Here is a 22,012-nt window from a genome sequence, read left to right as displayed (position 1 = left end):
TTAATTTTAATAAGGATATTCTACTGTGTATTATAAATCCCTCTACATTAAGCAAATCATTTTTAAAATTGTCATTTATTGGTTTATTCACTCCAATAAAACTATCACACACAGAATGCATAAATTGTAAATTTTGTTCTAATTTAAAGTGTAAAATATCTTGTTACAAAAAATTTTTGTAATTTGTACTATTTTTCGAACTTGTGAAAAATGGTCCGTTTCACAGTTTTATACTCACATTAAATTTTAATTTTCAATAATGTAGTTTAATATTTACATATACAATTAAGTGAACTTAATTCATGTTACAGGAGAGTTCGGTATCAAATTATTATTCTTAATCTCAAATGATTTGACTTGTTTATTTAAATTTAAATTAATTTAATAGTACCAAAACTTTAAACTATTATTTGAAAATATTTCTATACTTAATTTTTACAAGTTGGGGGATTATTCTTATTTACACTCTAACACCTTTAAAAACATATATTTTTTATATACCATTCTTTTAATTTAATGATTATTAATATTTTTCTCCAAATTTTTAATTTTTTCTAAAATGTGTAAATTATGAAACTAAACATATATGCTATATTTCAATATATTATTTTATTAAGTTTTTCTAACAATGTAAATTATTCCTAAATTTAGATTTAGGACTTAAAATAATGTAGGAAAATATACTGTGTAAAATAAAATAAAATACCATGAACAATACTAAAATTTAAAGCCTAAATGTGTAAAAATATTCAAATGAAATGAAAATATTTAGAAGCTGTTCCTGGTTTTTTAACCAATTAATTTTAAATCCTTTAAAGAATAGAAGTTTCTTTAATAATAAATACGACCAATTGAGCCAAAGTACCACTGACGAAACTGATGCCAGTGTCGACGATTTTGATAGTTCCGATGAATTTGAAGAGGATGAAAATGAGTTTTACGAACGAGTTAGAAATGATTGGGAGTGGCTTAGCTTAAGATACGAAAGAAGACTAAATGAGCTCTTAAAACTGATCAAAAACAATAAAACTAATAACAACATTAATAATCCAAATATCACTAATAACGTTAATGTCAATTTATCTCCATTTTTGTCATTCATTCCAAACATCATGCAAAGTTTTTTAGTAAACTATATCGATAAAACTATCAATTGTAAGTCTAACTTATCTCTGGATGGTTTGGGAACTAATGAAGATATCGGACAGATTTCCCTTGATTCTGATTTCTATGGAAATATAATAGAATTGATGAAAAATGGCATCTTTGAGGGAGATGTTCCCATAGTTTTTTGTGATATTTCAGGATTTACAAATTTGACTCAAAGGATTGAGAATTCAGAAAATCCACAATCCGTAGCCAATTTGGGCAGATTTTTGAATGACTTCTTTGACCCAATTATTAATTTAATTTATCATTTTAATGGAGATATAATCAAGTTCTCAGGAGACGCTATTTTAGCCATCTTTTGTGGTAGTGATAAAAGTACATTATCAACTAATGACAGTTTAGAAGCTAGTAGTAATGGTACAGATGTTGATGTGGAGCAAGAAAAAGACTTGGAAAGATGTTTAAATTCTATAAAATGCTGTATTGAATTGCATAACATATTAAATAATTATCCAATTCATTATAGCAATTATGAAACTACCCCAAACTCCGAAGAATTGGCCGATAACATAACAATACACATCAGTTGTATTTACGGAAATATAAAGATAAAATTAGTTGGGGGAATATTTGAACGTTATGAATATGTTGTGATAGGAGATGTGCTGAGTGAATTAAAAGTATTATCAAACTTATCTAAATCTAACGAAACTGTTTTATCGCCTAAACTATACAATAAAGTCAGAAACTATATCTCTACACAACAGATCATTTTCGATAATAACATTTACTACAAATTATTATCCCTGGGAAATGATGAAACAAGTGATTCTCACACTACTATTGATGAAACTGATGATTTTTTTGATGATAATTTCTCAATAGTTACTGAAAATTCTCTCGATACCATAAGTAGTGTGACCGTTATCAATAGTTTTAAATTTTCTAATAAGTTTGATCACAATATCGGTCCATTTCACTTTAATGTCGATAACTCGTTGTTGCTAAGATTGTCTGAAATTAATCAAAAGAACAATAATTTAATAATAAAATTATTAAAGTTTTTCATGCCACGTTATATATACAATAGACTCTTGATAAACCACTTTAACATATGCAATAATGAAATGAGAAAAATGACAATCATTTTCATCAATTTTAGGATAAATACCACTAACACACTAATTTCCAGCAAACTTCCTTATAACACTATTACTGATTCCACTAATACTGACAAAAGTTTTATGAACGCTCAGGATAAAGTAGACTCTACAGATCCCGATAATTCTGTTAAGCAATCTTGTGTAGATAGTGGAGTGTTAAATGAGATAATGTTAATATGTCAGAAGTGTACATATTCATACGAAGGTACAATAAACAAGTTAATAGTGGATGACAAGGGGATAAGCATATTAATATTTATGGGATTCCCTCCATTGTTCCACGAAGATGATGCCTTTAGGTCAATACTACTTTCACTAAAGGTGTTTAAAATGAGTAAGAAGATTGGGTTCAATGTTGGCATTGGAATTTGCACAGGCAAGGTCTGGTGTGGCTTGTTAGGCAATAAACTAAGAAATGAATTCACTTCGATTGGAAATATAGTTAACATATCAAATCGACTAATGATGAATTCTTTTAATATACAACAACTTGCTAATTCCGAAAATTCACAGTTTCCCCAAGAAAATCCCCAAGAAAATACAGATTCAGACAAAGTACAGAATACGTTAGGCAAGTCAGGTCCAGATTTTTATAACATATTAATAGACGAGAATACTTATAACGAGTGTTCCAGTATGATAGAACTGTTGGAGTTGGAAAAAATAAAAGTAAAAGGTAGAGATGAAAAATTGACAGTTTATACTCCAACTGGTAAATTAAAGATACATAATAATGATGATATGAATTTATCAGATAACAATATCGTCAACGACACAATCATAAAACATTTGTATCATAATACCGAGTTGATTTCGCTATTTTCCACAGATAAGGACAATAAGAGGCTAAGTATACTTGAAGATTCTGAAGACAATCATATAATTGTTATAAATGATGAAACAACTATGAATAATAGGTTAATTCACAAGTATATAGACAATAACACGGACGATGATCATAAAGTGTTGTATGTCAACTATGACAGTAATCGACTGATATACAACACCTTAGAACACACATATAAATTGTTGATACACAAGATAATATCGTTGTATAATAACTCAAAAGTGCAAAGAAACTCTTTTGATAAGTTTAGTAGTAATGACACTGATGATCATTCTTCTGATTTGAACGTTGAGGAAACCTTGAAGATGTTACTTAACCCTAAGTTCCACTGGTATATCAATATACTAAATAAACTAATAGACAACAGGAACAGCGATAATAAATTACAACACTTACTGAGTAGTAACTATAACAACGACCACGTAAACGCAGTTCAACTATTACTTAACAGTAATAAAAGGAATTTGAATATCGGGAACACTGAACCACGAGATGTAAATCTTCAGAATATAATAAATAATGAAGTGGATAATCTGGAAAGTTACATATATTCATTAATTAAAGGAATTAATCTGTACTATAATATTATATTAATCATCAACATCGTCAAGGCCAGCTCAGTTAATGATTCAAGAGATAATAAAGTTGAACTTAACGGAGAACAACTTAAAGGCGTCCACATAGATATGGCCAGAATTGACAAGTTACTTAAAAAATTGATAAGATACAACAAGAAACAACGTACAAATCCAGATAAGAATAGATTTATGTTGGTAGTATTGAACAATGACCAAACTGATTATGGTATTAAAGACCCTGTCGGTATATCAAGTAAGGTTATTGATATAAAACGACTAAAGAAAACTGAGTTAAAGAATGTATTATCTAACATTATGAATGACAGCTTCAATACCACTGAGGATTCTGAGTCAAAAGGAAGTTACGATAGTTCCCATGTAGATGTGTTGGTTGATAACGTTTATAATATAACAAATGGTGTTCATTCCATTACCTATGAGTTTATCAGATATTTGATTGATAATAACTTTAATTATGACAAATTTTCTAATCACCTTTACAAGTTTTTCCATACTACGAACAAATCGGTTGATGATAATGTCGACTCTAAGAGCGATTCAGTTGGTTTGGAAGAAAAACAGATAATAAGACTGGTACACAATTATTATGAATATAAATTGAACGTCATTAAGAGTGACGAATTGTTTATACTAAAAATTTTAACAATATTAAACAAACCCATTGAGATGAATCAACTTGCTTATATCTTATCAAGCCATAAAAATAACATAAGCAATCACGATACCACTAATAGTCAAGATGAAATCACCACTCCTGACTACAATTTAGATAAAGAGGCTCAAATGTGTAAGAAAGTCGATGTAGAAGAACATGTAAACAAGTTATTACTGAACAACTTAATAGAATCTGGCGATGAAAAAGGAGTCATATTTGTTAACAATAAAATATTAAAGGGAATTATTTCAAATATCATTTTACCTGATGAAAAACTACGCATTATAGACAATCTAGCAGTACACACCTACTAACTCTAGACTAATACCTATCAGACTAGTGCTTTTATCTAATTTTATACCACATACCAGGGTATAATACTGGGATTATATTCACCAAACCCAATATACAATTCCTTTGATCTAATGTAGTAATTTATTCTCTATTTATTATGAATAAATGTTATGTATGTGATAAGGAATCAAAATATAAATGTCCAAATTGTTTAATTAAGTTATGTTCTCTTAGATGTACTCAGGAACACAATAAAAATACTCAGAACGGGTGTAACTCTTCCAATTCTATTTCAGTGGGTATCAAGAACAAATATAATATAAAACACATTGGGAAAGATGATATAAATAATGAAATACTCTTGAGTGACTGTAATTTTCTGGATTCCGTCTCTAAAAAACTAGAATCTACCACACGTTTCTACGTCAACCCATTTATACTTAACAATACAAGGTAATTGCCAAATATTTATCATTTTATAATATCAAACAATTATATTAATTGATTAGCAACAGAAGGTTCATAAGGAAGCACTGTAGCGAAAAGGGGATAAATCTCATATTTTCTCCTTTAATAATGAAAAGGACTAAGTTAAACAAAACTAAGATTAAAAAAGGCGTGATATTATGGACAATTGAATTTGTATACTTGGATAATTCGTCATTTTTGCTACACAAGTATTATTTTATATTTTACTTACACATTCACGTATTTCCCCTTTTACATTATTTATCAACTTCTAATTGTTATAGATTATAATATTTATTCAGCGTAGATGAGAATACTAAGCTAAATGAGCTGTATAACAATTTGAAGAAAAAAAACGAACTTTCACCCATTGGTAATTTTTTATTAATACTAGTTTTGGAAATAAAAATACTATTAAATATAGACAATATACAACTATTAATGAAAACGAATCCTAAGGAAGGAAATAAATTAGAATACACTAAATGTAACATTGAAGAGACCATTTTAAACAATTTAATTAATCGCAATATACTAGATGTAAGTTTTAGATATGGTTCTAAAATTTAATTATACATTCAAATTATTAGTAATATTGATTCTATGCAGAAATCTAAATTGCTTTAAAAAATTTAACTTATGGCATCTTCACATTTATTTGTAGTTTCCAACATTTTATGTAATTTTAAAGAATCAAATAGAGTCGTATAAAATTGTGGAATCCACTTCTGATCATGCTGATGAACTAGAGGATGGTGAACCGGAGGTTACCGAGGTCACTCAAACATAAATATATAACACATGAAATGATTTTAATATGACTAAAATAATTTAATGTAATATAAAAAAAGTAATTATACTGTATCTTCCTTTATAAATAACAAGTTATGTGTCAAACACTACACTATATTACGTTATGTACTTGAATTGGCACCAAATATATAATTTTGTAAATAAACATGTGTAAATATATTTGTCAGCTATTTCTGATTATATTTAAATTATGAAGGGGAATTATGATAACAGGTTGGTACTCGAATCACAAATGGGTGATCCAGTAACATCCATATGGATGGGTAAGGAGGGCATTGTAGCAGGAACTGCGCTGGGCAGAGTCTCGTCATATATTTTTAACTCACATATTGGAAATCCTACCATTTCTTCTATAGACAAAGATACCACTTTGGCGGATGATTCAGCTACTACCGGCTCATCGACTAAAACTAAAAAAGTTAAAACAAAAAAATCACACTCCAGTAATTCAGAAGTCGTTGTAGTAGATATTGACAAACTGGAATCTTCCATTGATGGTTTGAAACTCAATTCCACCAGCCGTAACTATGATAACAGGGACCCCAGTTCCAGAGTGGTTGGCAGATATGTTGTGTACTCAAGCTATAATGACGAGTGTGTAAATGGAGTGTACATTTCTGAGGGCAAATTGTACACCCTGGTAGGCCTGAATAACATAATAATTTATGATATTGATCGCTATAGCATACACAGCGACGTGTATGTAAACAATGAAATTACCAGCACTAGCCCTTATAAAAATTACAAACAGATAATCCAAAACAATAACTACGTGCTCATGATGTGTAACAACACCATCGTTCTTATGAACCTAACTGAGGTTGAAACTGAGGGCTCAGTGCTTAAATTGACATACGTTGACACTAACGTCCATCTAGAAAACATTCTCGAGTTTAAATTTCCTTATGTAGTCACTTGTAAAACTAACACTGAAGAAAACAACAGTAAATGTGTAAATATTTATTCAATTAAAAAAACCAGTAATAATAATGCCAGAAGCCGAGAAATGTATGATTTGGCTTTGATTAACAAAATTGCCGTGGACAATAAGCAGCACTTGGTAACAAACTGTAAAATATGGGATAATACACTAACGGTAGTCACAGACTTGTTGATTTTAACTTTATATAGCATCCATGATGTTGACGGGAACATCATTGCTAGAAAGCGTTTATCGTACGACATTTTAGATGTAAATTGTGGCGAGAATGTGTTATTATTGTTGAAAAACTCTCAAATTTTAGTACTAAATAAAAAATTACATGTTTTAAACAAATTCAGCATCCTTTCAACCTTTGAACTAGGTATTATTCCTACTACACTATAACTATATAGTTCGATTAATAATTTACTTTAGGTTGGAGTTACAATTTAGTAAACTACAATAACGTATTCTGTTACAATTCAGATGAGGGAATATACATTTTCCAGCTATAATATATTTAATATAATGTATTATAAATTTTATATTACATTAAATTTACAAGTTACAAATATTATGTAAACTAGTCCATCTTTGAATTTACACTGTCCATGTTTAGATTAGGATCCATGTTTAGATTCGAGTCCATGTTTGTATTCGAGTCCATGTTTGTATTCGAGTCCATTCTTGAATTCGTATCCAATTTTGAATTAGGATCTCCCATTTCTGAATTACTATCTGGTATAGAGTTGTTTAATAAAAAGTTTTTATACTGCTCTAAATCTTGACTTTTACTGTAATTAAATTGCGATTTTATATTATTTATTAAAAGGTCAACTATTTCCTCTTTATCATCAATGAACACATTGTCAAACAGTATATTATAGTACAACAATTGTTTATTTATCAGAGATTTAATTCCCTCTGAAATGGAATTGGACTCACTTTCATTCCTCTCAATGTGCAAATCATAGTCAGAACCCTTGAGCCGTGAGTTGACAATATTATTTATGTAATACAGCTTAATTTGAATCAAATCATCGTCATTATTCATATTTAACATTATTTTATTCATTAATCTTAAAATTTTAATCACCAACACATCATTAACCGGGTCATCAGTAGTGTCATTTTTACTGTTAGTGAATTCAGGCGAGTTTTCAAACTCTAGTGAGAAACTTTCAGAATTCAGGTATTTATAACCTATTTGGTCAACTCTAACGTGATATTTGAATATAAATTTGAACAACAACTTTATATTATATAGAATCATCTTGAGTTGTTGTTGGTACTTATTTTTGTAAACCTCAGATTTATAGTAGCTGTTCAGGGTAAAGAAACTTATTGAGTTCATTATTGAAACTAACATTTCATTCACCTTTTCTAAGAATTGGCACAGGAACTTAGAATCGTTAAAGTTATTGTTGAAGAAATTATTATTAAACTCGTTAACCAAGTTCATATTACTGTAGTGGCCGTAAATTAACTCAACCTTCTTAATCTTTGACTACAAAATAAGTTAAAATGTGTACAAATACCTTAAGCTGTGATTGCAGGCTCAGAAGGTTATTATAATTTTCATTCAAGGTTTTGAAATTTGAGTGTAAAGATATTTCACGGATCGTCAATTCGCTTAAGTTGTTTAGTATATTCTCGTGTAGTTTTATCATCTCATCATTCTTTTCAAAGGCTTCACTATAATTCATGAAATTAACATTTTGTTATTTAAATAGTTTAAATATGGGTAATTAAAGCTATTTAAGGTACAGATTCCATTTTTTTGATATGTCACTTATCAAATCATCGTTTTGGTGGACTGTTGTTTCAGTTTTGGCCTGAAATAGATAATTTAAACTTTTCTTACGTATTCTTTCTCAGCTTCCTCTTTCTTTGTTATTTTTGATATGTCATTAAATATACCGACGTCGTTCCACAGCAAGGAGAACTCATTCAAAGCCTTCTCCATGATTCCGAATGAACTTCCTCAAGTCCAATAAATAAAAGTGAGGAAGTTATTATATATAAAGCTTTATAAGTTATTAAATGTGTTTCCTCAACTCTTTTACCATTTACACATCCACATATTTATAGTGTAAATTATCACATTTATTCCTTTAATTTATTTAATTTATTTTTAAAATCTTCCCAATTGTAATTCTCTTAATCTGTTTTTATATAAAAAATTTATAAATCCACTTTAGGATGTGTGTTTCAGAATGTCATACCGTTACTTGAGGCATGGTTTATTAACTAGGAGGACCAAGTTGTCCAAAAATGGTTTCCACCCCTTTATTGACAATTTGATGTGGGACATTACGAATTACCATTACAAATATTACATGAAAAACGTCTCATTATACAACACTCTGAATAATCAAAAACGTATTTCCACTTTATTTATCTAATTAAAATTTATTATTATTCTACTCAATATAGTTTCAGTTATTAACAAGTTAATATTCCAATACATCAATTTACAGAAATTGAAAAGATATTATCCAACTGTACTGATGATAAGGACTTGATATCATATTTCAGGTGTGCAGTTCCTCAGATAGTACCTTACAAATCTCAGTCCAATCCCTTTTGCCCTAACTCGTCGAATAAAACTGGCTTCCAATTCATATACAAGAATCTGTTCAAATACCCGAGACCCTTCAAAAACAGGCAGTTGGCCATAAATGACTTGAGGATCCCAGTTTATCCCAAACACTAATTTTTATTCATTCCGTTGGAACATGTAAATTATAAATCTATTTCAATGTAATTGGCTGTTTAAGAGCAATTAAATTCTATTTTAATTTTTTAATAATTTTGCCTTATATATATATTTAACTATTGATAGAATATTGCTGAAGTGACATGTACAGTATCTATTAACAACATTATAGATATAGTTGATTAGAGAGTCTGTTTTTGTTTGATTGAATGACTTCATTAGTGATTTGACTTGGTAAAGATGATAATAGATGGATAATTTACACTTGTTAATGTTATTTTTATCATTAACAACCTTTAAAAACTCCTTTATGTTATTTATTTCGAGCTTCTCCCTGTCGTTTTCATATTTATTCAATAAACTCTTTAATTCACTCAAAACACTACTGACACTGTCAGTGGTAACTGTTTTCCCCTCAGGGGAGAAATAACTCCCATTATTCAATAAGTATATTAATGGGAGTGTAATTAGGCCCTAAAATTATTTAACAGCAAATGTCATACCAGTTTAATGTCATTTAAAATGGGCTTCCCCAAATGTTCCAGGTTTGAATTATAATCCAGTAAATCATCGCACATTTGGAAACTCAATCCAATGTGCACACCAATTATATACAACAATTCATCTAAACAATAATAATGAAGTTATAGTATATTAAACTATATAGTGTTGTTACACTAAAAGTGAATATTCCAATACCTAATTGTGAATCGTATCGGGGAGTGTATTTATTTGTAAAGTGGGATATGGAGGAAATGTTATTTGAAATCAAAGATGCGGTTTTCAAATAAATTTTATACAAATAACTCAAGTACAAGTCATTGTTGTTCAAATTGACATACATCAATTCACCCTAAGAATATTTTAAAATTTGATGCGGTTATGAGTAGCTAGTATTAGTAATTATATAGCTAGAATTAGTATTATTTTGATTACATGTATTAAATTATCTAGTGTGTTTGATAATTTATCAACTAATTTAATATTCTGAAGAGAAGTTATTATTTGGGCTGATTTTGATAGCAGGAAATCTCCAAACAAGACGGAAAATTTTACTCCGAACTTCTTGTGTGAGCTCATCAAGTTTCTACGAACATCACTTTCATCAATTATGTCATCGTGTATTAAACTTCCTACACCAACATTATTCTTTTACTATCATACCAATATGTACTAATTCATATGAAATGTTCAACTTCTCAACCAATTTCTTCTGTTCATCATCGGTTGAGATATTTAATTTTGAATCTTCTTCCGCTGGATTGGATAATTTTGAGTTATTCATCGAAGAATTTAATATGTGATAAATATAAAAGGAAATGATCGGACGGAAAAGTTTACAGTTCGTATTCAAAATATAATTTTTCGCTTCATCAAATTTGATGTTATTGGTATAAATTGAATCCATAATCTTCTTCTTAAAGTCAAAAAGACTCTCTTTTATAAAGAGTTCAGAACTGTGATCACTTTTACATTTGCTCAAATCTCTTTCCAAACTCCGAAGTTCATTTTCAACAGTTTCATTATCCATTTCCATTATTGGAAGCGTTAGTTTAATGGCGTTTAATACATTATTACCATTATATCTGAAAAATAAAAATTATTTCTAGTTTTTAGAATAATAAATAAAAATTTAAAACATACGGTTGATTCACCAAATTCCGATTTATCTGCGATAAAACAACATTTGTGACGTTCCTCTTAATAATATACTTAAACATTTTAAAAGTATAAATTATAAAATTTCGAGTGCCAGAATGTGTATGGAATCCCACATAACCAATTCATTATTATTATTAACTCCAATTTATTTGTAACAAATGACAAATTTACATTATATTCCAGGATATAAATTACTTTTGTGTAAAATACTTGAGAAAAGGACGGATTTGGAGTTGTTGTCGCAGCCATTTTACACAGTCTCAGAAATACCGCAATTTCTATCAAATACAATTTCTAAGGGTGAAATTTATGAAGAAAATAAAGGTTTAAAAATAGATAAAACTGATTTAGAAGAGCACGTTGACTTATATAACAATTATCGAACGATAAATATAACTTTGCAATTTGGAGATATTAAAACTCTGGAAAATATTAATTATTTAAATGAATATTATAAAGACTATATAATACTATTGGCAGGAGACCCAACGGGATGTGTACATTTCTTAATAAGTAAAAGATTATTATTGAAGAACAATTTAATAAAAAACAAATCACAAAAAAATCTGAGAAAAGAAGAAATAAACAAAGATTTAGAAGGATTAGAAAATGAAGGAGATAAGGTATCTGAAGAAGGATCCTTAGAAGATAAATTTATGGAAAAGTCAGATGATAATGTGTGTAATAGAGTTGAAATGGAATCTGGTTCTAACCATGGAAATCTGGAAATAAATAATAACTTAGTATTATTAGAAAGAGTCTATAATATCCTAAACGTTGGAATTGTAATAGTCTATAACAAAATCTATTTGCAAGGTTTAGAAGATACCAAATTTATAAATTGCACGAAATCAGATAAAGGAATCGCAGAAGCCGGAGTCAATTTCATAAACTATAATAATAATATAACAAAATTGTTAAATTGTGACATGAAACAATCCTAGAAATTAATTTTTTAGAAGTTTATAGATATCTTGATTCTCATAACACACATTGCAACTTTGAGGCACATATTGGAATCTAGCCCTAAAACCTACTTAAAACTAATTTTATCCACCGAAAATTGGTATTTAATTTTTAATATTTAGGCATTTAATTTAATAACTTCAAATCCTAACCCAATACCAATCTCCCCCTGAACATAATTTTTAACCTGTGTAACATACAAAGCCATTTAAATTTAAAATGTAAAATATTAATTATTTTTATTAATTTTCAATAGTCCCATCAATGGTATATAATAAAAACACTTATAGGTGCAAAAATTTTAAAGTGTAAATTTGTAATTTCAAGATTAATGATGTAATATTACAGTAGATATAAATATATGATAATAAATGTGGATCACAACGTAAATGAAATTGAAAACCTGGTTGATAGCACAATTAAACCCGAGAAAAGACTAGTACGTCAGTTGAGCGTAAATCTAAGGAATTTGTCAGAAAGTTATAACAAAATGAAGTCTAATAAGGTCCTCCCAAGTTTAGATAAAAATTTCATGAAGCAAAACAAACAAAGAAATAACGTAAACCCTATGCTGCTGGTGAAAAATGAAAATGTTACGCCACTAATCCAGTGTATCAACTACAATGTTTTCAGCATAAGAACACCGTGGAAATACATCAGCAAGGAAAACACACTCAGAAATAACATACATGAATTATTAGCGTTCTTCAAAATACTCCAGAAGCTCCTGAACAAATACTTTCTACAATATAACCTGAGTACACAGCTAACAGAAAGAGGACCAGACGATGATTCGCTTCAAATTGACCCGAAACTAGAAAAACACCTACAAAACGGAGGATTATACAAATCTAGTGAAGTATTCGATAAAGAAACAGTATTAGGGAAAAAATTAATTTGTGTAGAAACAAAGATATATAAGGAAGATAATGGATATGAATCTGATGACGATATAGATGTGGATGACAATTTAAATTATTTGATTAGTTTCTGTAATAATATATACAATAAGATAAACATTTTATTTGAGCCAATAGTGGATAATAAGGAAAATAAAGCGGCAATATTGAAGTTGAAAGAAAGTGAAGATGACAGGAACGTGATATACATCAATAACAAGTATTATAGCATAAAGCACTTTGGAGCCGATTTGCCATCACTCAATTACCAGAAATACGTCATCCTGGACCTGTGCAGTTATAACCACATCGGTGTGTACGACAACTTTGAGTACATGAACGAGTTCATGGGTCAGATAATCTCACTGCCAATGAACGACAAGTATATTCCGACACTAACATACATACTCAAGGTAGTGTCAGTGGCACTTTTCTGGATAAATTTCGATAGCAAAGATAACTTAATAATCTTGAACTACAACAATATCAACTTCAATATCATGCTCATCTACGCGTGCATCATGATTGCAACGGGGACTGAAACCAGTGAGTTGGAGTCAAAATTACTGAACACCCTGACTTGGAGAAGGAAAGTGAATACGGGAGGAGTGCCGAATAACGAGAATATTCCAATGATGTACCCGTTGCTGAAATGGCCAACCTGTTACAAAAGATATTTATCATATTACAAACAACTTAACAGTCAAGTAAAAAATAATTTAACACAGAATAAAGAATTAGAGAAACGTACTAAGGAGTATGATAAACAAATAAAGGAGTCTGAAAAGTGTAAAACGAGTGAAGCAAAGGATAATATATGTACGCCAACTAATGGATTGGATATGAATTATATCATTCAGAACACTTCATCGCTATATAGTAAGAAATTGTGCCAACTTAATAACATAGTAATGATTAACACACTGATACCGCAATATAATATTGATATTGAAATATATCAAATCAACGATTATAATAATACCATGTACAATTATTTCCCCGACATTGCTACAAGTGCCGACAAGGCAACTGAATATGCCAACGAGAAGAAAGCTAATGATGGAGAAAGATGGTTAAATAATTCTAAAGTTGATCCAAATAATACTAGTTGTAAACATTACAATAGCATATTCTTTAAGAATTATAAGTGTTGTGGGACTCAAGGAGAAGACACAGGAGTTAACGAGTCGGACACCAAAGTTCACAGTAACATCAAGTTGTTATCATGTCCATATAACTATAGTGTGACTACAACAAACGCTTCATCGCCTGGGGCTTCAGGTCTTTTAAACAGCCTTAACATCCAGCAAACGAAAGGCCCAAACTCAAAGTCGCTTAACGAGTCGGACGTTATTATCTATAATTATAATAATAGCGGAGTTGTGCTAGAGGATGACATCATCTTGGTTTTTGTAGTCAACAAGAATAAACTTAATAGGAAATCAATTGGAAGCTACTCATTTAATACAAACATGCTAACAAACACGACAATGCAGTTGACCAAGTATGACTTGGATATTTGGGAACAAAATAATAACATTTTATTATTGAATAACGTTAAAATAATTATCAACACGACTGAGTTACAAACTTCTAACTTACAAATACCAAAATCACTCAATACTAGTTCTAAAAATACTAGTAAACAGTTGAAATCTAATTTAGGTTCCGGTGTGTTGGAATCAAATTTAAGTCCAAAATTGACTTCCAGTGCAATAAGTTTGGATGAAACAAGTGAGGTGGATTTGAAAGATGAAGTGGGTAAAGTGCTGGAATATGAGATTGATTCAAATTCAATAGTATTTGGAAGTGTGCTTAATTTTATAAACAACCATATTAAGAAAATTGACATGAAGGAGTGCGACAATTTGATCAAGTTAACAGGCCATAATAAGGAAACTTGTATTTTGGCACTTAAGATTTGCAATAACTTCTCAAATGCAATGAATCTGCTAATCAAGTTAAGTAAACCGTATCACAACAATTATTACAATAATAACATAGCAAATGATTACTACAATAACGTTAACGTCCAGGAAGACCACCCTTTCATTAATCACATGTCCAAGCTACAAATAGGTTCCACACCAAAGATAAAATCTACCAGGTCACCTGAACACTTAGACAAAGTTGCTTCTGGTGAAGCAGTCGCTGACATCAGTTTGTTTGAAAATATAAATAACGAAAATCTACTCAAATTGTTAAATTACAATGGCAATGTTATAACACATAATATTACAAGCTTACAATTGCACCAGTTTATCACAAGTGATAGCAATTATACATACAGCACCTCAGTTAGTGATGTTTTAGTGGCAGGGAATCAACTAAACAACGCTTATCCTACTCAAACTACAAATAAAGTTAGTTTAGTCAGTTCCATTGGAACAGGCTCTGAGGATAAATCTGGTATCTCAGTTGATCCTACAGGTAAATTAGCGGGAACAACACCTATAAGGATTGATAGCACTTTTAATAATTTGGAACTCATTAAAAGTATTCCAGTTAAATCTACACAAGCAGGTCAAATCAGTGGAGTAGAATCTACACAAGCAGGTCAAATAATTGCAGATCCTGAGAAAGAAGTAATACTGACCACAAGGTTAAATAGTAACATCTCATCCCCAGTAAATGTGCCCACGACAAAGTCGCCAGCTAGTTCCAGCTCAAGTTCCTCAGACGTTGAAGTAAAGGATATCACACTCACAACAACCATCAATGTACCCGATAAAATTAACGATTCTGAAACACAAAGTGATAAAGATAAAGATAAAGATAAATTAGAAGAAAAAGATAAGGATAAATTATTGGAAAAGGATAAAGTAGTAGGAAAGAAAGTACCACCTCCACCTATTGCCAAATCAGCAGGAAAAGCACCACCACCAGTGCCCAAAAAAGGAGGAAAATTACCGCCACCGATTCCTAAAGGACCAGTAAAATCAGTAAAAAGAGTTTTACCATTGGGAGTAAAGTTGCACTGGAAGCCGCTGAACAAGTTTAACGACACTATCTTCAGCAGTATCCACGAAAGTGATATATATAACCAGGAACTGATCGACACCACGACAATAAAGAAACTGTTTAGCAGAACAAGCACAAGTACCACAAGCCTTACAAATATGGGAAGTGCAGATTTAAATGATAAGAACAAGCTAACAAACGGTTCTTCCACTAGTAAAAAGACGAAACTGATTGAAATCTTAGATAATAAAAGAGTACAAAACCTGTCCATTATACTGAGGTTCAACTCATACGAAGATTATCTGACACTGCTGAAAAACGTTAATAGTCTTGTATACATTAATCTTAACAACACAACTAAAAATACAACCACGAAAGAAACTGATAACTCAGTAAATATTGGTAAAAGTGACAGCGGAACTGAAAAAATATTGGATGCGGTGGATATATTCGGAAATTTGAATGACACAGTAGTGGTTGATAATATAACGAAATTATATATAGTCTACCCAACCAGTAATGAGATTGAGTTGCTGATGAATAGCTATAAGCAGAATAGTAATTTAGAGGAGTACAGACCAGTGGAACGGATGCTGCTGGAGATACTATTGCGAGAAAATATGCTCTGTAAAATTAAGCTCTGCAAGTATCTAATTGACCTGAAACACCAGCTGAACCTGATAAATGACCAGCTGGAAGTATACAAATTGGCAATGGAGGAAATCAAAACCAGTAGAATCTTACCGCTAATTCTCAATATTATTCTACAGTACGGCAACTTTGTTAACTACGGCAGTATTAAAGCAGAAAAAGGATTCACGCTTTCCTCGACAATTAAGCTCATTGACTTTAAGACCCAAGATAACTTGCTGTCATCACTCCACTATCTTATCATCAATTTGTACATTAAGCTTTATAAAAATACTACAGAAGGGCTAGATGATACAGCTGAAACTAAGGTTAATAGTGGTACTAGTAGTACTACTGGCACAAAGGATGACGGAGACCCTGGTATGGAATTTGATGAGGTGGAAATCAGCAATGATTTATTGTATATAAATACCAAATTAACAAACGTGTTAAGAGCTGAAAAAATAAGTTCAGCGGATATAAATACAATACTAAAAGATTTATCCAACGAACTAGTCAATATCATATCACTCCTTAACGCTACCAACAATAATAACACACATGTTAGCAATGCTAGTACTAATGGCACTAATACGACTAATGGCACTGACAGTACTAATATGACTAATAATACTAAAAATGAAATCGCTACTGAGAACGAGATGAACGAGAAGATGAATAATGTAGTACATATATGTAAGAATAAACTGAATGAAGTGAATTTGCAAAAAACTGAGATTTACAAGCAGATCAAGGATGTTTGGACATATTTGGGAGAGGACGTGTCGAGCATTACGAAAACCGTCAGTGGCGGCGTGGGAGAAGAGCTGAGTAACTTGGAGAACATATTCAAGATCCTGAGTGAGCTGATCAAGTGCATAATCAAAGTATTCAACGACGTCAAGTCGAAGCCGACAAAGTACCTGATTGTGCTCAGCAACGAAGAAGACAAACAGCTCTTTTTGAAGCTATTCATGGACAACAAATCGCTCAGCAACTACAATAAAATGAAAACCAAACGCGTCAAACACAATCCCACCACTGTTCAGCAACCACTGTAACTTTTAATTTTTTAATCTCAACATACACATTTTCTATATTCTTTTTCCTTCCTACTTGTTAATAATATTTTATGATTAGTAATTATTTTTACAAACTGGTAAATATTTTTACAAATTGGTAAATTTGTGTCATGAAAAAGAGGAAACGTTCCGATACGAAGATTCGCAGCAGATGTGTGAGTAAGTTATACAATTGCGAGGAATACACTGAGAAATTCGATAAAATCATTTCATTCTTGTACAAAATATTCTGCAAAGCTTCAGTGGGCTCGGATTTCGCCGAATTTCTAACTTTAACTGAGTTTTGCAACGGGCTAAACACGCTGGGATTCAATATTAGCAAAAGTGAGCTGATTGAGCACCTAAAACCCGTACTTTACGGCAAAAATTACGATTTGGAGGTGATTCAAAACTACGGTAATGGGAACATAAAGACTCTGTACAGGCCTCCCCTCAAAGCCAAAAATTCCTTTGAGTCCAATTTAATAAACCTTGAAGTAATCAAGACTTTATTCCTGAACATTAATTTGAATTTATCTAAAGCCAATACAATATACTAATTTAGACCACTAATATACTATAAATATTATGTAATATATGAAAACGATCATATTATGTCTTGTGGAAATGATAGTTGTGTGCTGTTGCTGTTGAGTAGTATGATTGCTAGTTGTGAATATTTGCTTATAAAATCGTTTAAATCTTTTGTTTTGTAGCCATTGGACAGTAACTGCTGCTCGACATCGTTTATATTTATCCAACCGTCCCAATTCTCCTTTGTGTTCTTCAAATTATTCCTCAAGTTTCTATTACATCGTTATATCTCCCTCAAGCGTAAATAACTATGTAATAACTAGTGGATTACTTGATGATGTACATAATGTTGGAGGAGGTGGTAACTTTTCTTTTATGTTTTTGTTGTAGAAGCTCATAGTTGATGGTATGCTTCATACTCTCAGTTAATCTAATTGACTCTTCCAAATCTGACATGTTAATGTCATTACTGAATCTCATCCTCGCCAATGCCTAAATATTAAATAATCTGTGAAATTATTATTGTGATTACTTGTGCTAATCTTAGAATGGACAGAATAGTTCTTGGCGTAGTGTATGAATATTGATAATTTTGATAAAGTTCTTGTTGCAGTTCGTCTTGTCTGTTATTGATGTACCATTTACTCAATTCCATTAGTATATCATCGCTTGCCACTGGCTTAAACTTTTTACAATAGTTAATATAGTATCTTAATAAATTTACGTTGACTATTGTATCTGATTGTAATCCTCTGCTCACTCCGTTATTTACGGAGTCAGTTGTATTATTTGATTTATTTTTTGATCCCGCAGACTTATCATTTCTTTTTCTCTTATCCTTAGCACCAGTGTTACTATTAGTATTAGTACTATTAGTAGTACGAGTATTAGGAGTATTGGTGGCATTAGTCATAGTATTAGTATTTTCTTCACTAACAGTACTGGTCCCATAAGTGTTAATTGTGTTATTGAGTTTATATTGTGACAATTTGTAGTCGTTGTTATAGTTGATATTATCGAGAAGTAGGAACTGTAGGTCAAACCTTGAGAGAAGGGCGTGCGGCAAGTTAATATTAATGAAAACCGACTTGTTAATGTCATAAACGCCAGACAAGGGATTTGCAGCTGCCAACACTGACGAGTTTGCTGCCAAAGTTGTCACATGACCTGCTTTTGCCACTGAAACTTTCTGTTGTTCCATAACTTCATAAATCGCACTCCTATCCTCATCGTCCATCTTGTCGAACTCGTCTATACAACACACACCATTATTCGCCAACACTAGTGCACCTCCCTCCAACACACTATCACCTATCATCGACATTAGTATTATATACATTAGTTAAAACAGTACCTGTAACGGGATCTTTAACAATGGCTGCAGTGAGACCGGAAGAGGAGCTTCCTTTACCAGTCGTATATATGGCCCTTGTTGATATCTGGCATATTCTCTTCATCAATTGGCTCTTTGCTACTCCAGGATCCCCCAATAGCAATATGTGAATATTTCCCCTAATAAATCCTCCATCCTTCTTCACCACATTACATCCTCCAATCTATTCCATCATTCAACATTAATAGTTGAGTATATTGTGAATATTATTAGTATATTGGTGTATATTGTAAATGTTAATATAATAGTAAGTATACGTACAAGTTGTAGCAATAAAGCTTTTTTGATATCTTGATGTCCATAAATGTCTGGCGCTATACTATTTGATAGTATTTCATATACATTTGGCGTCCTACTCAATTCTTCCATTTTCCTACAATAATGAGTTATTTTCAGCGTTAGAGTTGCTATTTATGGGAAATCCAACTATATATCCCAATCATGGGCTAATTAACTGTATGCCAGTCATACACTTGGAAATAATTATTGCTTAGTTGTTTATAAAGTTTAAAATCCCTTTTTAAATGTGTGATGTTGAGGATTTTGAAGACCTTATCGGACAACAGTGTAAACTTATTATTGTTAAAACCCTCCTTAAACATGGGCAATAGTATACCATACAGTAAAATGTTATCACCGGGCCTCAATAACCCAACCAATGAATCTACAAAATAATAACAATACTATGTATATTCATATAATTAGTTAGTAAGTTAGTTTGATAATATACTGGTGAGCTGGCATTTGAGATTTTTCGGCATTTCTCCTTCGTTCAGGTGCACGAGCGGTTCTTGGACTCTGATTTCTTGATACTTTTCAAACTTGCTTAATCTAACCATTAAATTAATGAATAAAACTCACTTTGGATGAAATTTTAATGACGATTTAACGTTCCTTGTGCTCACACAATTCACGCAGTCCATCAATGGCATATAATTATTTCCCTCAATCTACTCCATCATTAGTATTATGGTTAATCTAGTTAGTTAGCAGTATTACAGTTTTGTAGGAGTGGTTATGGCAAATATCGCATTCATATGTTGCAATCAATAATTTTGGTGAAATGTTAGCCACTTTAAACACGTCAACTTCAATCAATACCAAGCAGCCCACAAAATCGGCGTTAACGTATTTCATCTTCATTATATAATCATCATTTCCATTTACCAATAATATATCACTACAAAAGATTATACACACTTCAGTGGTATTATATATTTAGGGTATTGATAAATGAATAATATGTTAAGGGAGAATACTAGTTGGATCTCAAGTTAATTGGCAATTTATTTTGTTTCATTCTTGATACTCTCAATTCATCAATTGGATCATAATATAATCCAAATTTCTATAAATTCATTACATCATGCCCAGACCAACTACATAAGGGCTAAATTAACCAGATATCAAGACTAACTGGATAATTTTCGTCTTTTGTAAGTTTTTCTAAAACCATCTCAGACGCAATGTACAGTAGTTCAAGGTAACGGTACGTGTTCATCATTAGTCCTTCATAAAAATCCTTATCATGGTTCTCCTTCAAAAAATACTAAAAAATCATCAACATAGATTATATTACACACTATATTACTATAATTAGAGTTATATGTGACAGGTAAATAAAATTGAACGTACTTGTCTGACATCGTCCATGTAAACTTTCAAAACTTTAGAGGAATCATTTTTAATCATTTGCTAAAAACGATTAAATTTGATTAAATATTTAACTTACCAATTGGTTTTTATATTTTTTATCGCCAAAAGGTTTATAATCTCCATCTTCATCTTGTAAATTAAGTGGACTGGTGAATTCCTCGAAAAATGTTGATAAAGATTTTGTATGTGCCCCTAATAAAGCAACACGAGACTGTGCCTCCTCTGTTGTTAACTCCATCTTAAATATTAACAAATCAACTAATTAACAGGATAATGATCGTGTTAAATTAACAAATTATTCAGATTTGAAAATTAACAAATCAATAATAGGAGTAATAAATTAGAATAAAATGTTAAATATTTATGAATGGTGATGTGTAAAATATCAGGAAGAATGAGATAAAACAACGTTAATTAATGGGGAATAGATAATGATAATAAATAATTTATAAATTTTAAATATTAAAAATTTCAAATGACAACAAATATTCATAAAACGAAAATTTTAAAAATTTGGTTAAAGTTACACACTCCAGGTCTAGATTGGAAGCTTCTTTATTTTTAAACCAAAGACATTTCTAACAAGATCTTCTCATAAATTATTTAAAACAAATTTATCTTTTTGTTTATTATCTTGAGATTGTTTGGCGGTTTTATATT

At 30.8% G+C, this 22,012-nt stretch overlaps 8 protein-coding genes across 8 annotated transcripts, besides 2 other annotated features; 5 read left to right on the top strand and 3 right to left on the bottom strand.

The window, feature by feature from the left end:
• Positions 1-758: 758 nt before the first annotated feature.
• TA03520 (uncharacterized protein) lies at positions 759-4,688 on the top strand (the record flags this gene model as incomplete). Its single annotated transcript, XM_949841.1, has 1 exon — positions 759-4,688. The coding sequence occupies one exon, from the start codon at positions 759-761 to the stop codon at positions 4,686-4,688; it is 3,930 nt and encodes a 1,309-aa protein (XP_954934.1).
• Positions 4,689-4,825: 137 nt separating this feature from the next.
• On the top strand, positions 4,826-7,386 carry TA03515 (uncharacterized protein; the record flags this gene model as incomplete). The annotated part of the gene is made up of 6 exons (XM_949840.1): positions 4,826-5,121; positions 5,178-5,345; positions 5,439-5,676; positions 5,801-5,911; positions 6,146-7,253; positions 7,307-7,386. 6 exons carry the CDS (start codon positions 4,826-4,828, stop codon positions 7,384-7,386), a joined length of 2,001 nt encoding a protein of 666 aa, XP_954933.1.
• Positions 7,387-7,454: 68 nt separating this feature from the next.
• On the bottom strand, positions 7,455-8,837 carry TA03510 (uncharacterized protein; the record flags this gene model as incomplete). Its single annotated transcript, XM_949839.1, has 4 exons — positions 7,455-8,378; positions 8,410-8,566; positions 8,639-8,706; positions 8,736-8,837. The coding sequence occupies 4 exons, from the start codon at positions 8,835-8,837 to the stop codon at positions 7,455-7,457; spliced, it is 1,251 nt and encodes a 416-aa protein (XP_954932.1).
• Positions 8,838-9,668: 831 nt separating this feature from the next.
• TA03505 (prenyl transferase, putative) lies at positions 9,669-11,311 on the bottom strand (the record flags this gene model as incomplete). Its single annotated transcript, XM_949838.1, has 6 exons — positions 9,669-10,064; positions 10,094-10,215; positions 10,251-10,443; positions 10,527-10,723; positions 10,755-11,176; positions 11,235-11,311. The coding sequence occupies 6 exons, from the start codon at positions 11,309-11,311 to the stop codon at positions 9,669-9,671; spliced, it is 1,407 nt and encodes a 468-aa protein (XP_954931.1).
• Positions 11,312-11,410: 99 nt separating this feature from the next.
• On the top strand, positions 11,411-12,340 carry TA03500 (uncharacterized protein; the record flags this gene model as incomplete). Its single annotated transcript, XM_949837.1, has 2 exons — positions 11,411-12,176; positions 12,222-12,340. 2 exons carry the CDS (start codon positions 11,411-11,413, stop codon positions 12,338-12,340), a joined length of 885 nt encoding a protein of 294 aa, XP_954930.1.
• Positions 12,341-12,579: 239 nt separating this feature from the next.
• On the top strand, positions 12,580-17,769 carry TA03495 (uncharacterized protein; the record flags this gene model as incomplete). The annotated part of the gene is made up of 1 exon (XM_949836.1): positions 12,580-17,769. The coding sequence occupies one exon, from the start codon at positions 12,580-12,582 to the stop codon at positions 17,767-17,769; it is 5,190 nt and encodes a 1,729-aa protein (XP_954929.1).
• Positions 13,504-13,563: a sequence feature (2 probable transmembrane helices predicted for TA03495 by TMHMM2.0 at aa 309-328 and 335-357).
• Positions 13,582-13,650: a sequence feature (2 probable transmembrane helices predicted for TA03495 by TMHMM2.0 at aa 309-328 and 335-357).
• Positions 17,770-17,900: 131 nt separating the features above from the next.
• TA03490 (uncharacterized protein) lies at positions 17,901-18,329 on the top strand (the record flags this gene model as incomplete). Its single annotated transcript, XM_949835.1, has 1 exon — positions 17,901-18,329. The coding sequence occupies one exon, from the start codon at positions 17,901-17,903 to the stop codon at positions 18,327-18,329; it is 429 nt and encodes a 142-aa protein (XP_954928.1).
• A 47-nt stretch (positions 18,330-18,376) lies between these two features.
• On the bottom strand, positions 18,377-21,590 carry TA03485 (DNA replication licensing factor (MCM7 homolog), putative; the record flags this gene model as incomplete). The annotated part of the gene is given in 15 exon segments (XM_949834.1): positions 18,377-18,575; positions 18,635-18,795; positions 18,836-18,982; positions 19,028-19,614; positions 19,658-19,859; positions 19,958-20,103; positions 20,124-20,142; positions 20,152-20,360; positions 20,427-20,527; positions 20,558-20,646; positions 20,696-20,876; positions 20,956-21,044; positions 21,114-21,245; positions 21,332-21,391; positions 21,429-21,590. Coding segments are annotated over 15 exon segments (2,484 nt in total).
• Positions 21,591-22,012: the final 422 nt, after the last annotated feature.

This window comes from Theileria annulata, chromosome 3 (assembly GCF_000003225.4).
Source record: "Theileria annulata chromosome 3, complete sequence, *** SEQUENCING IN PROGRESS ***".
NCBI lineage: Eukaryota > Apicomplexa > Aconoidasida > Piroplasmida > Theileriidae > Theileria > Theileria annulata.
The sequence above is the reverse complement of the archived record's forward strand: the minus strand, read 5'-3'. Positions and strand labels throughout refer to the sequence as shown.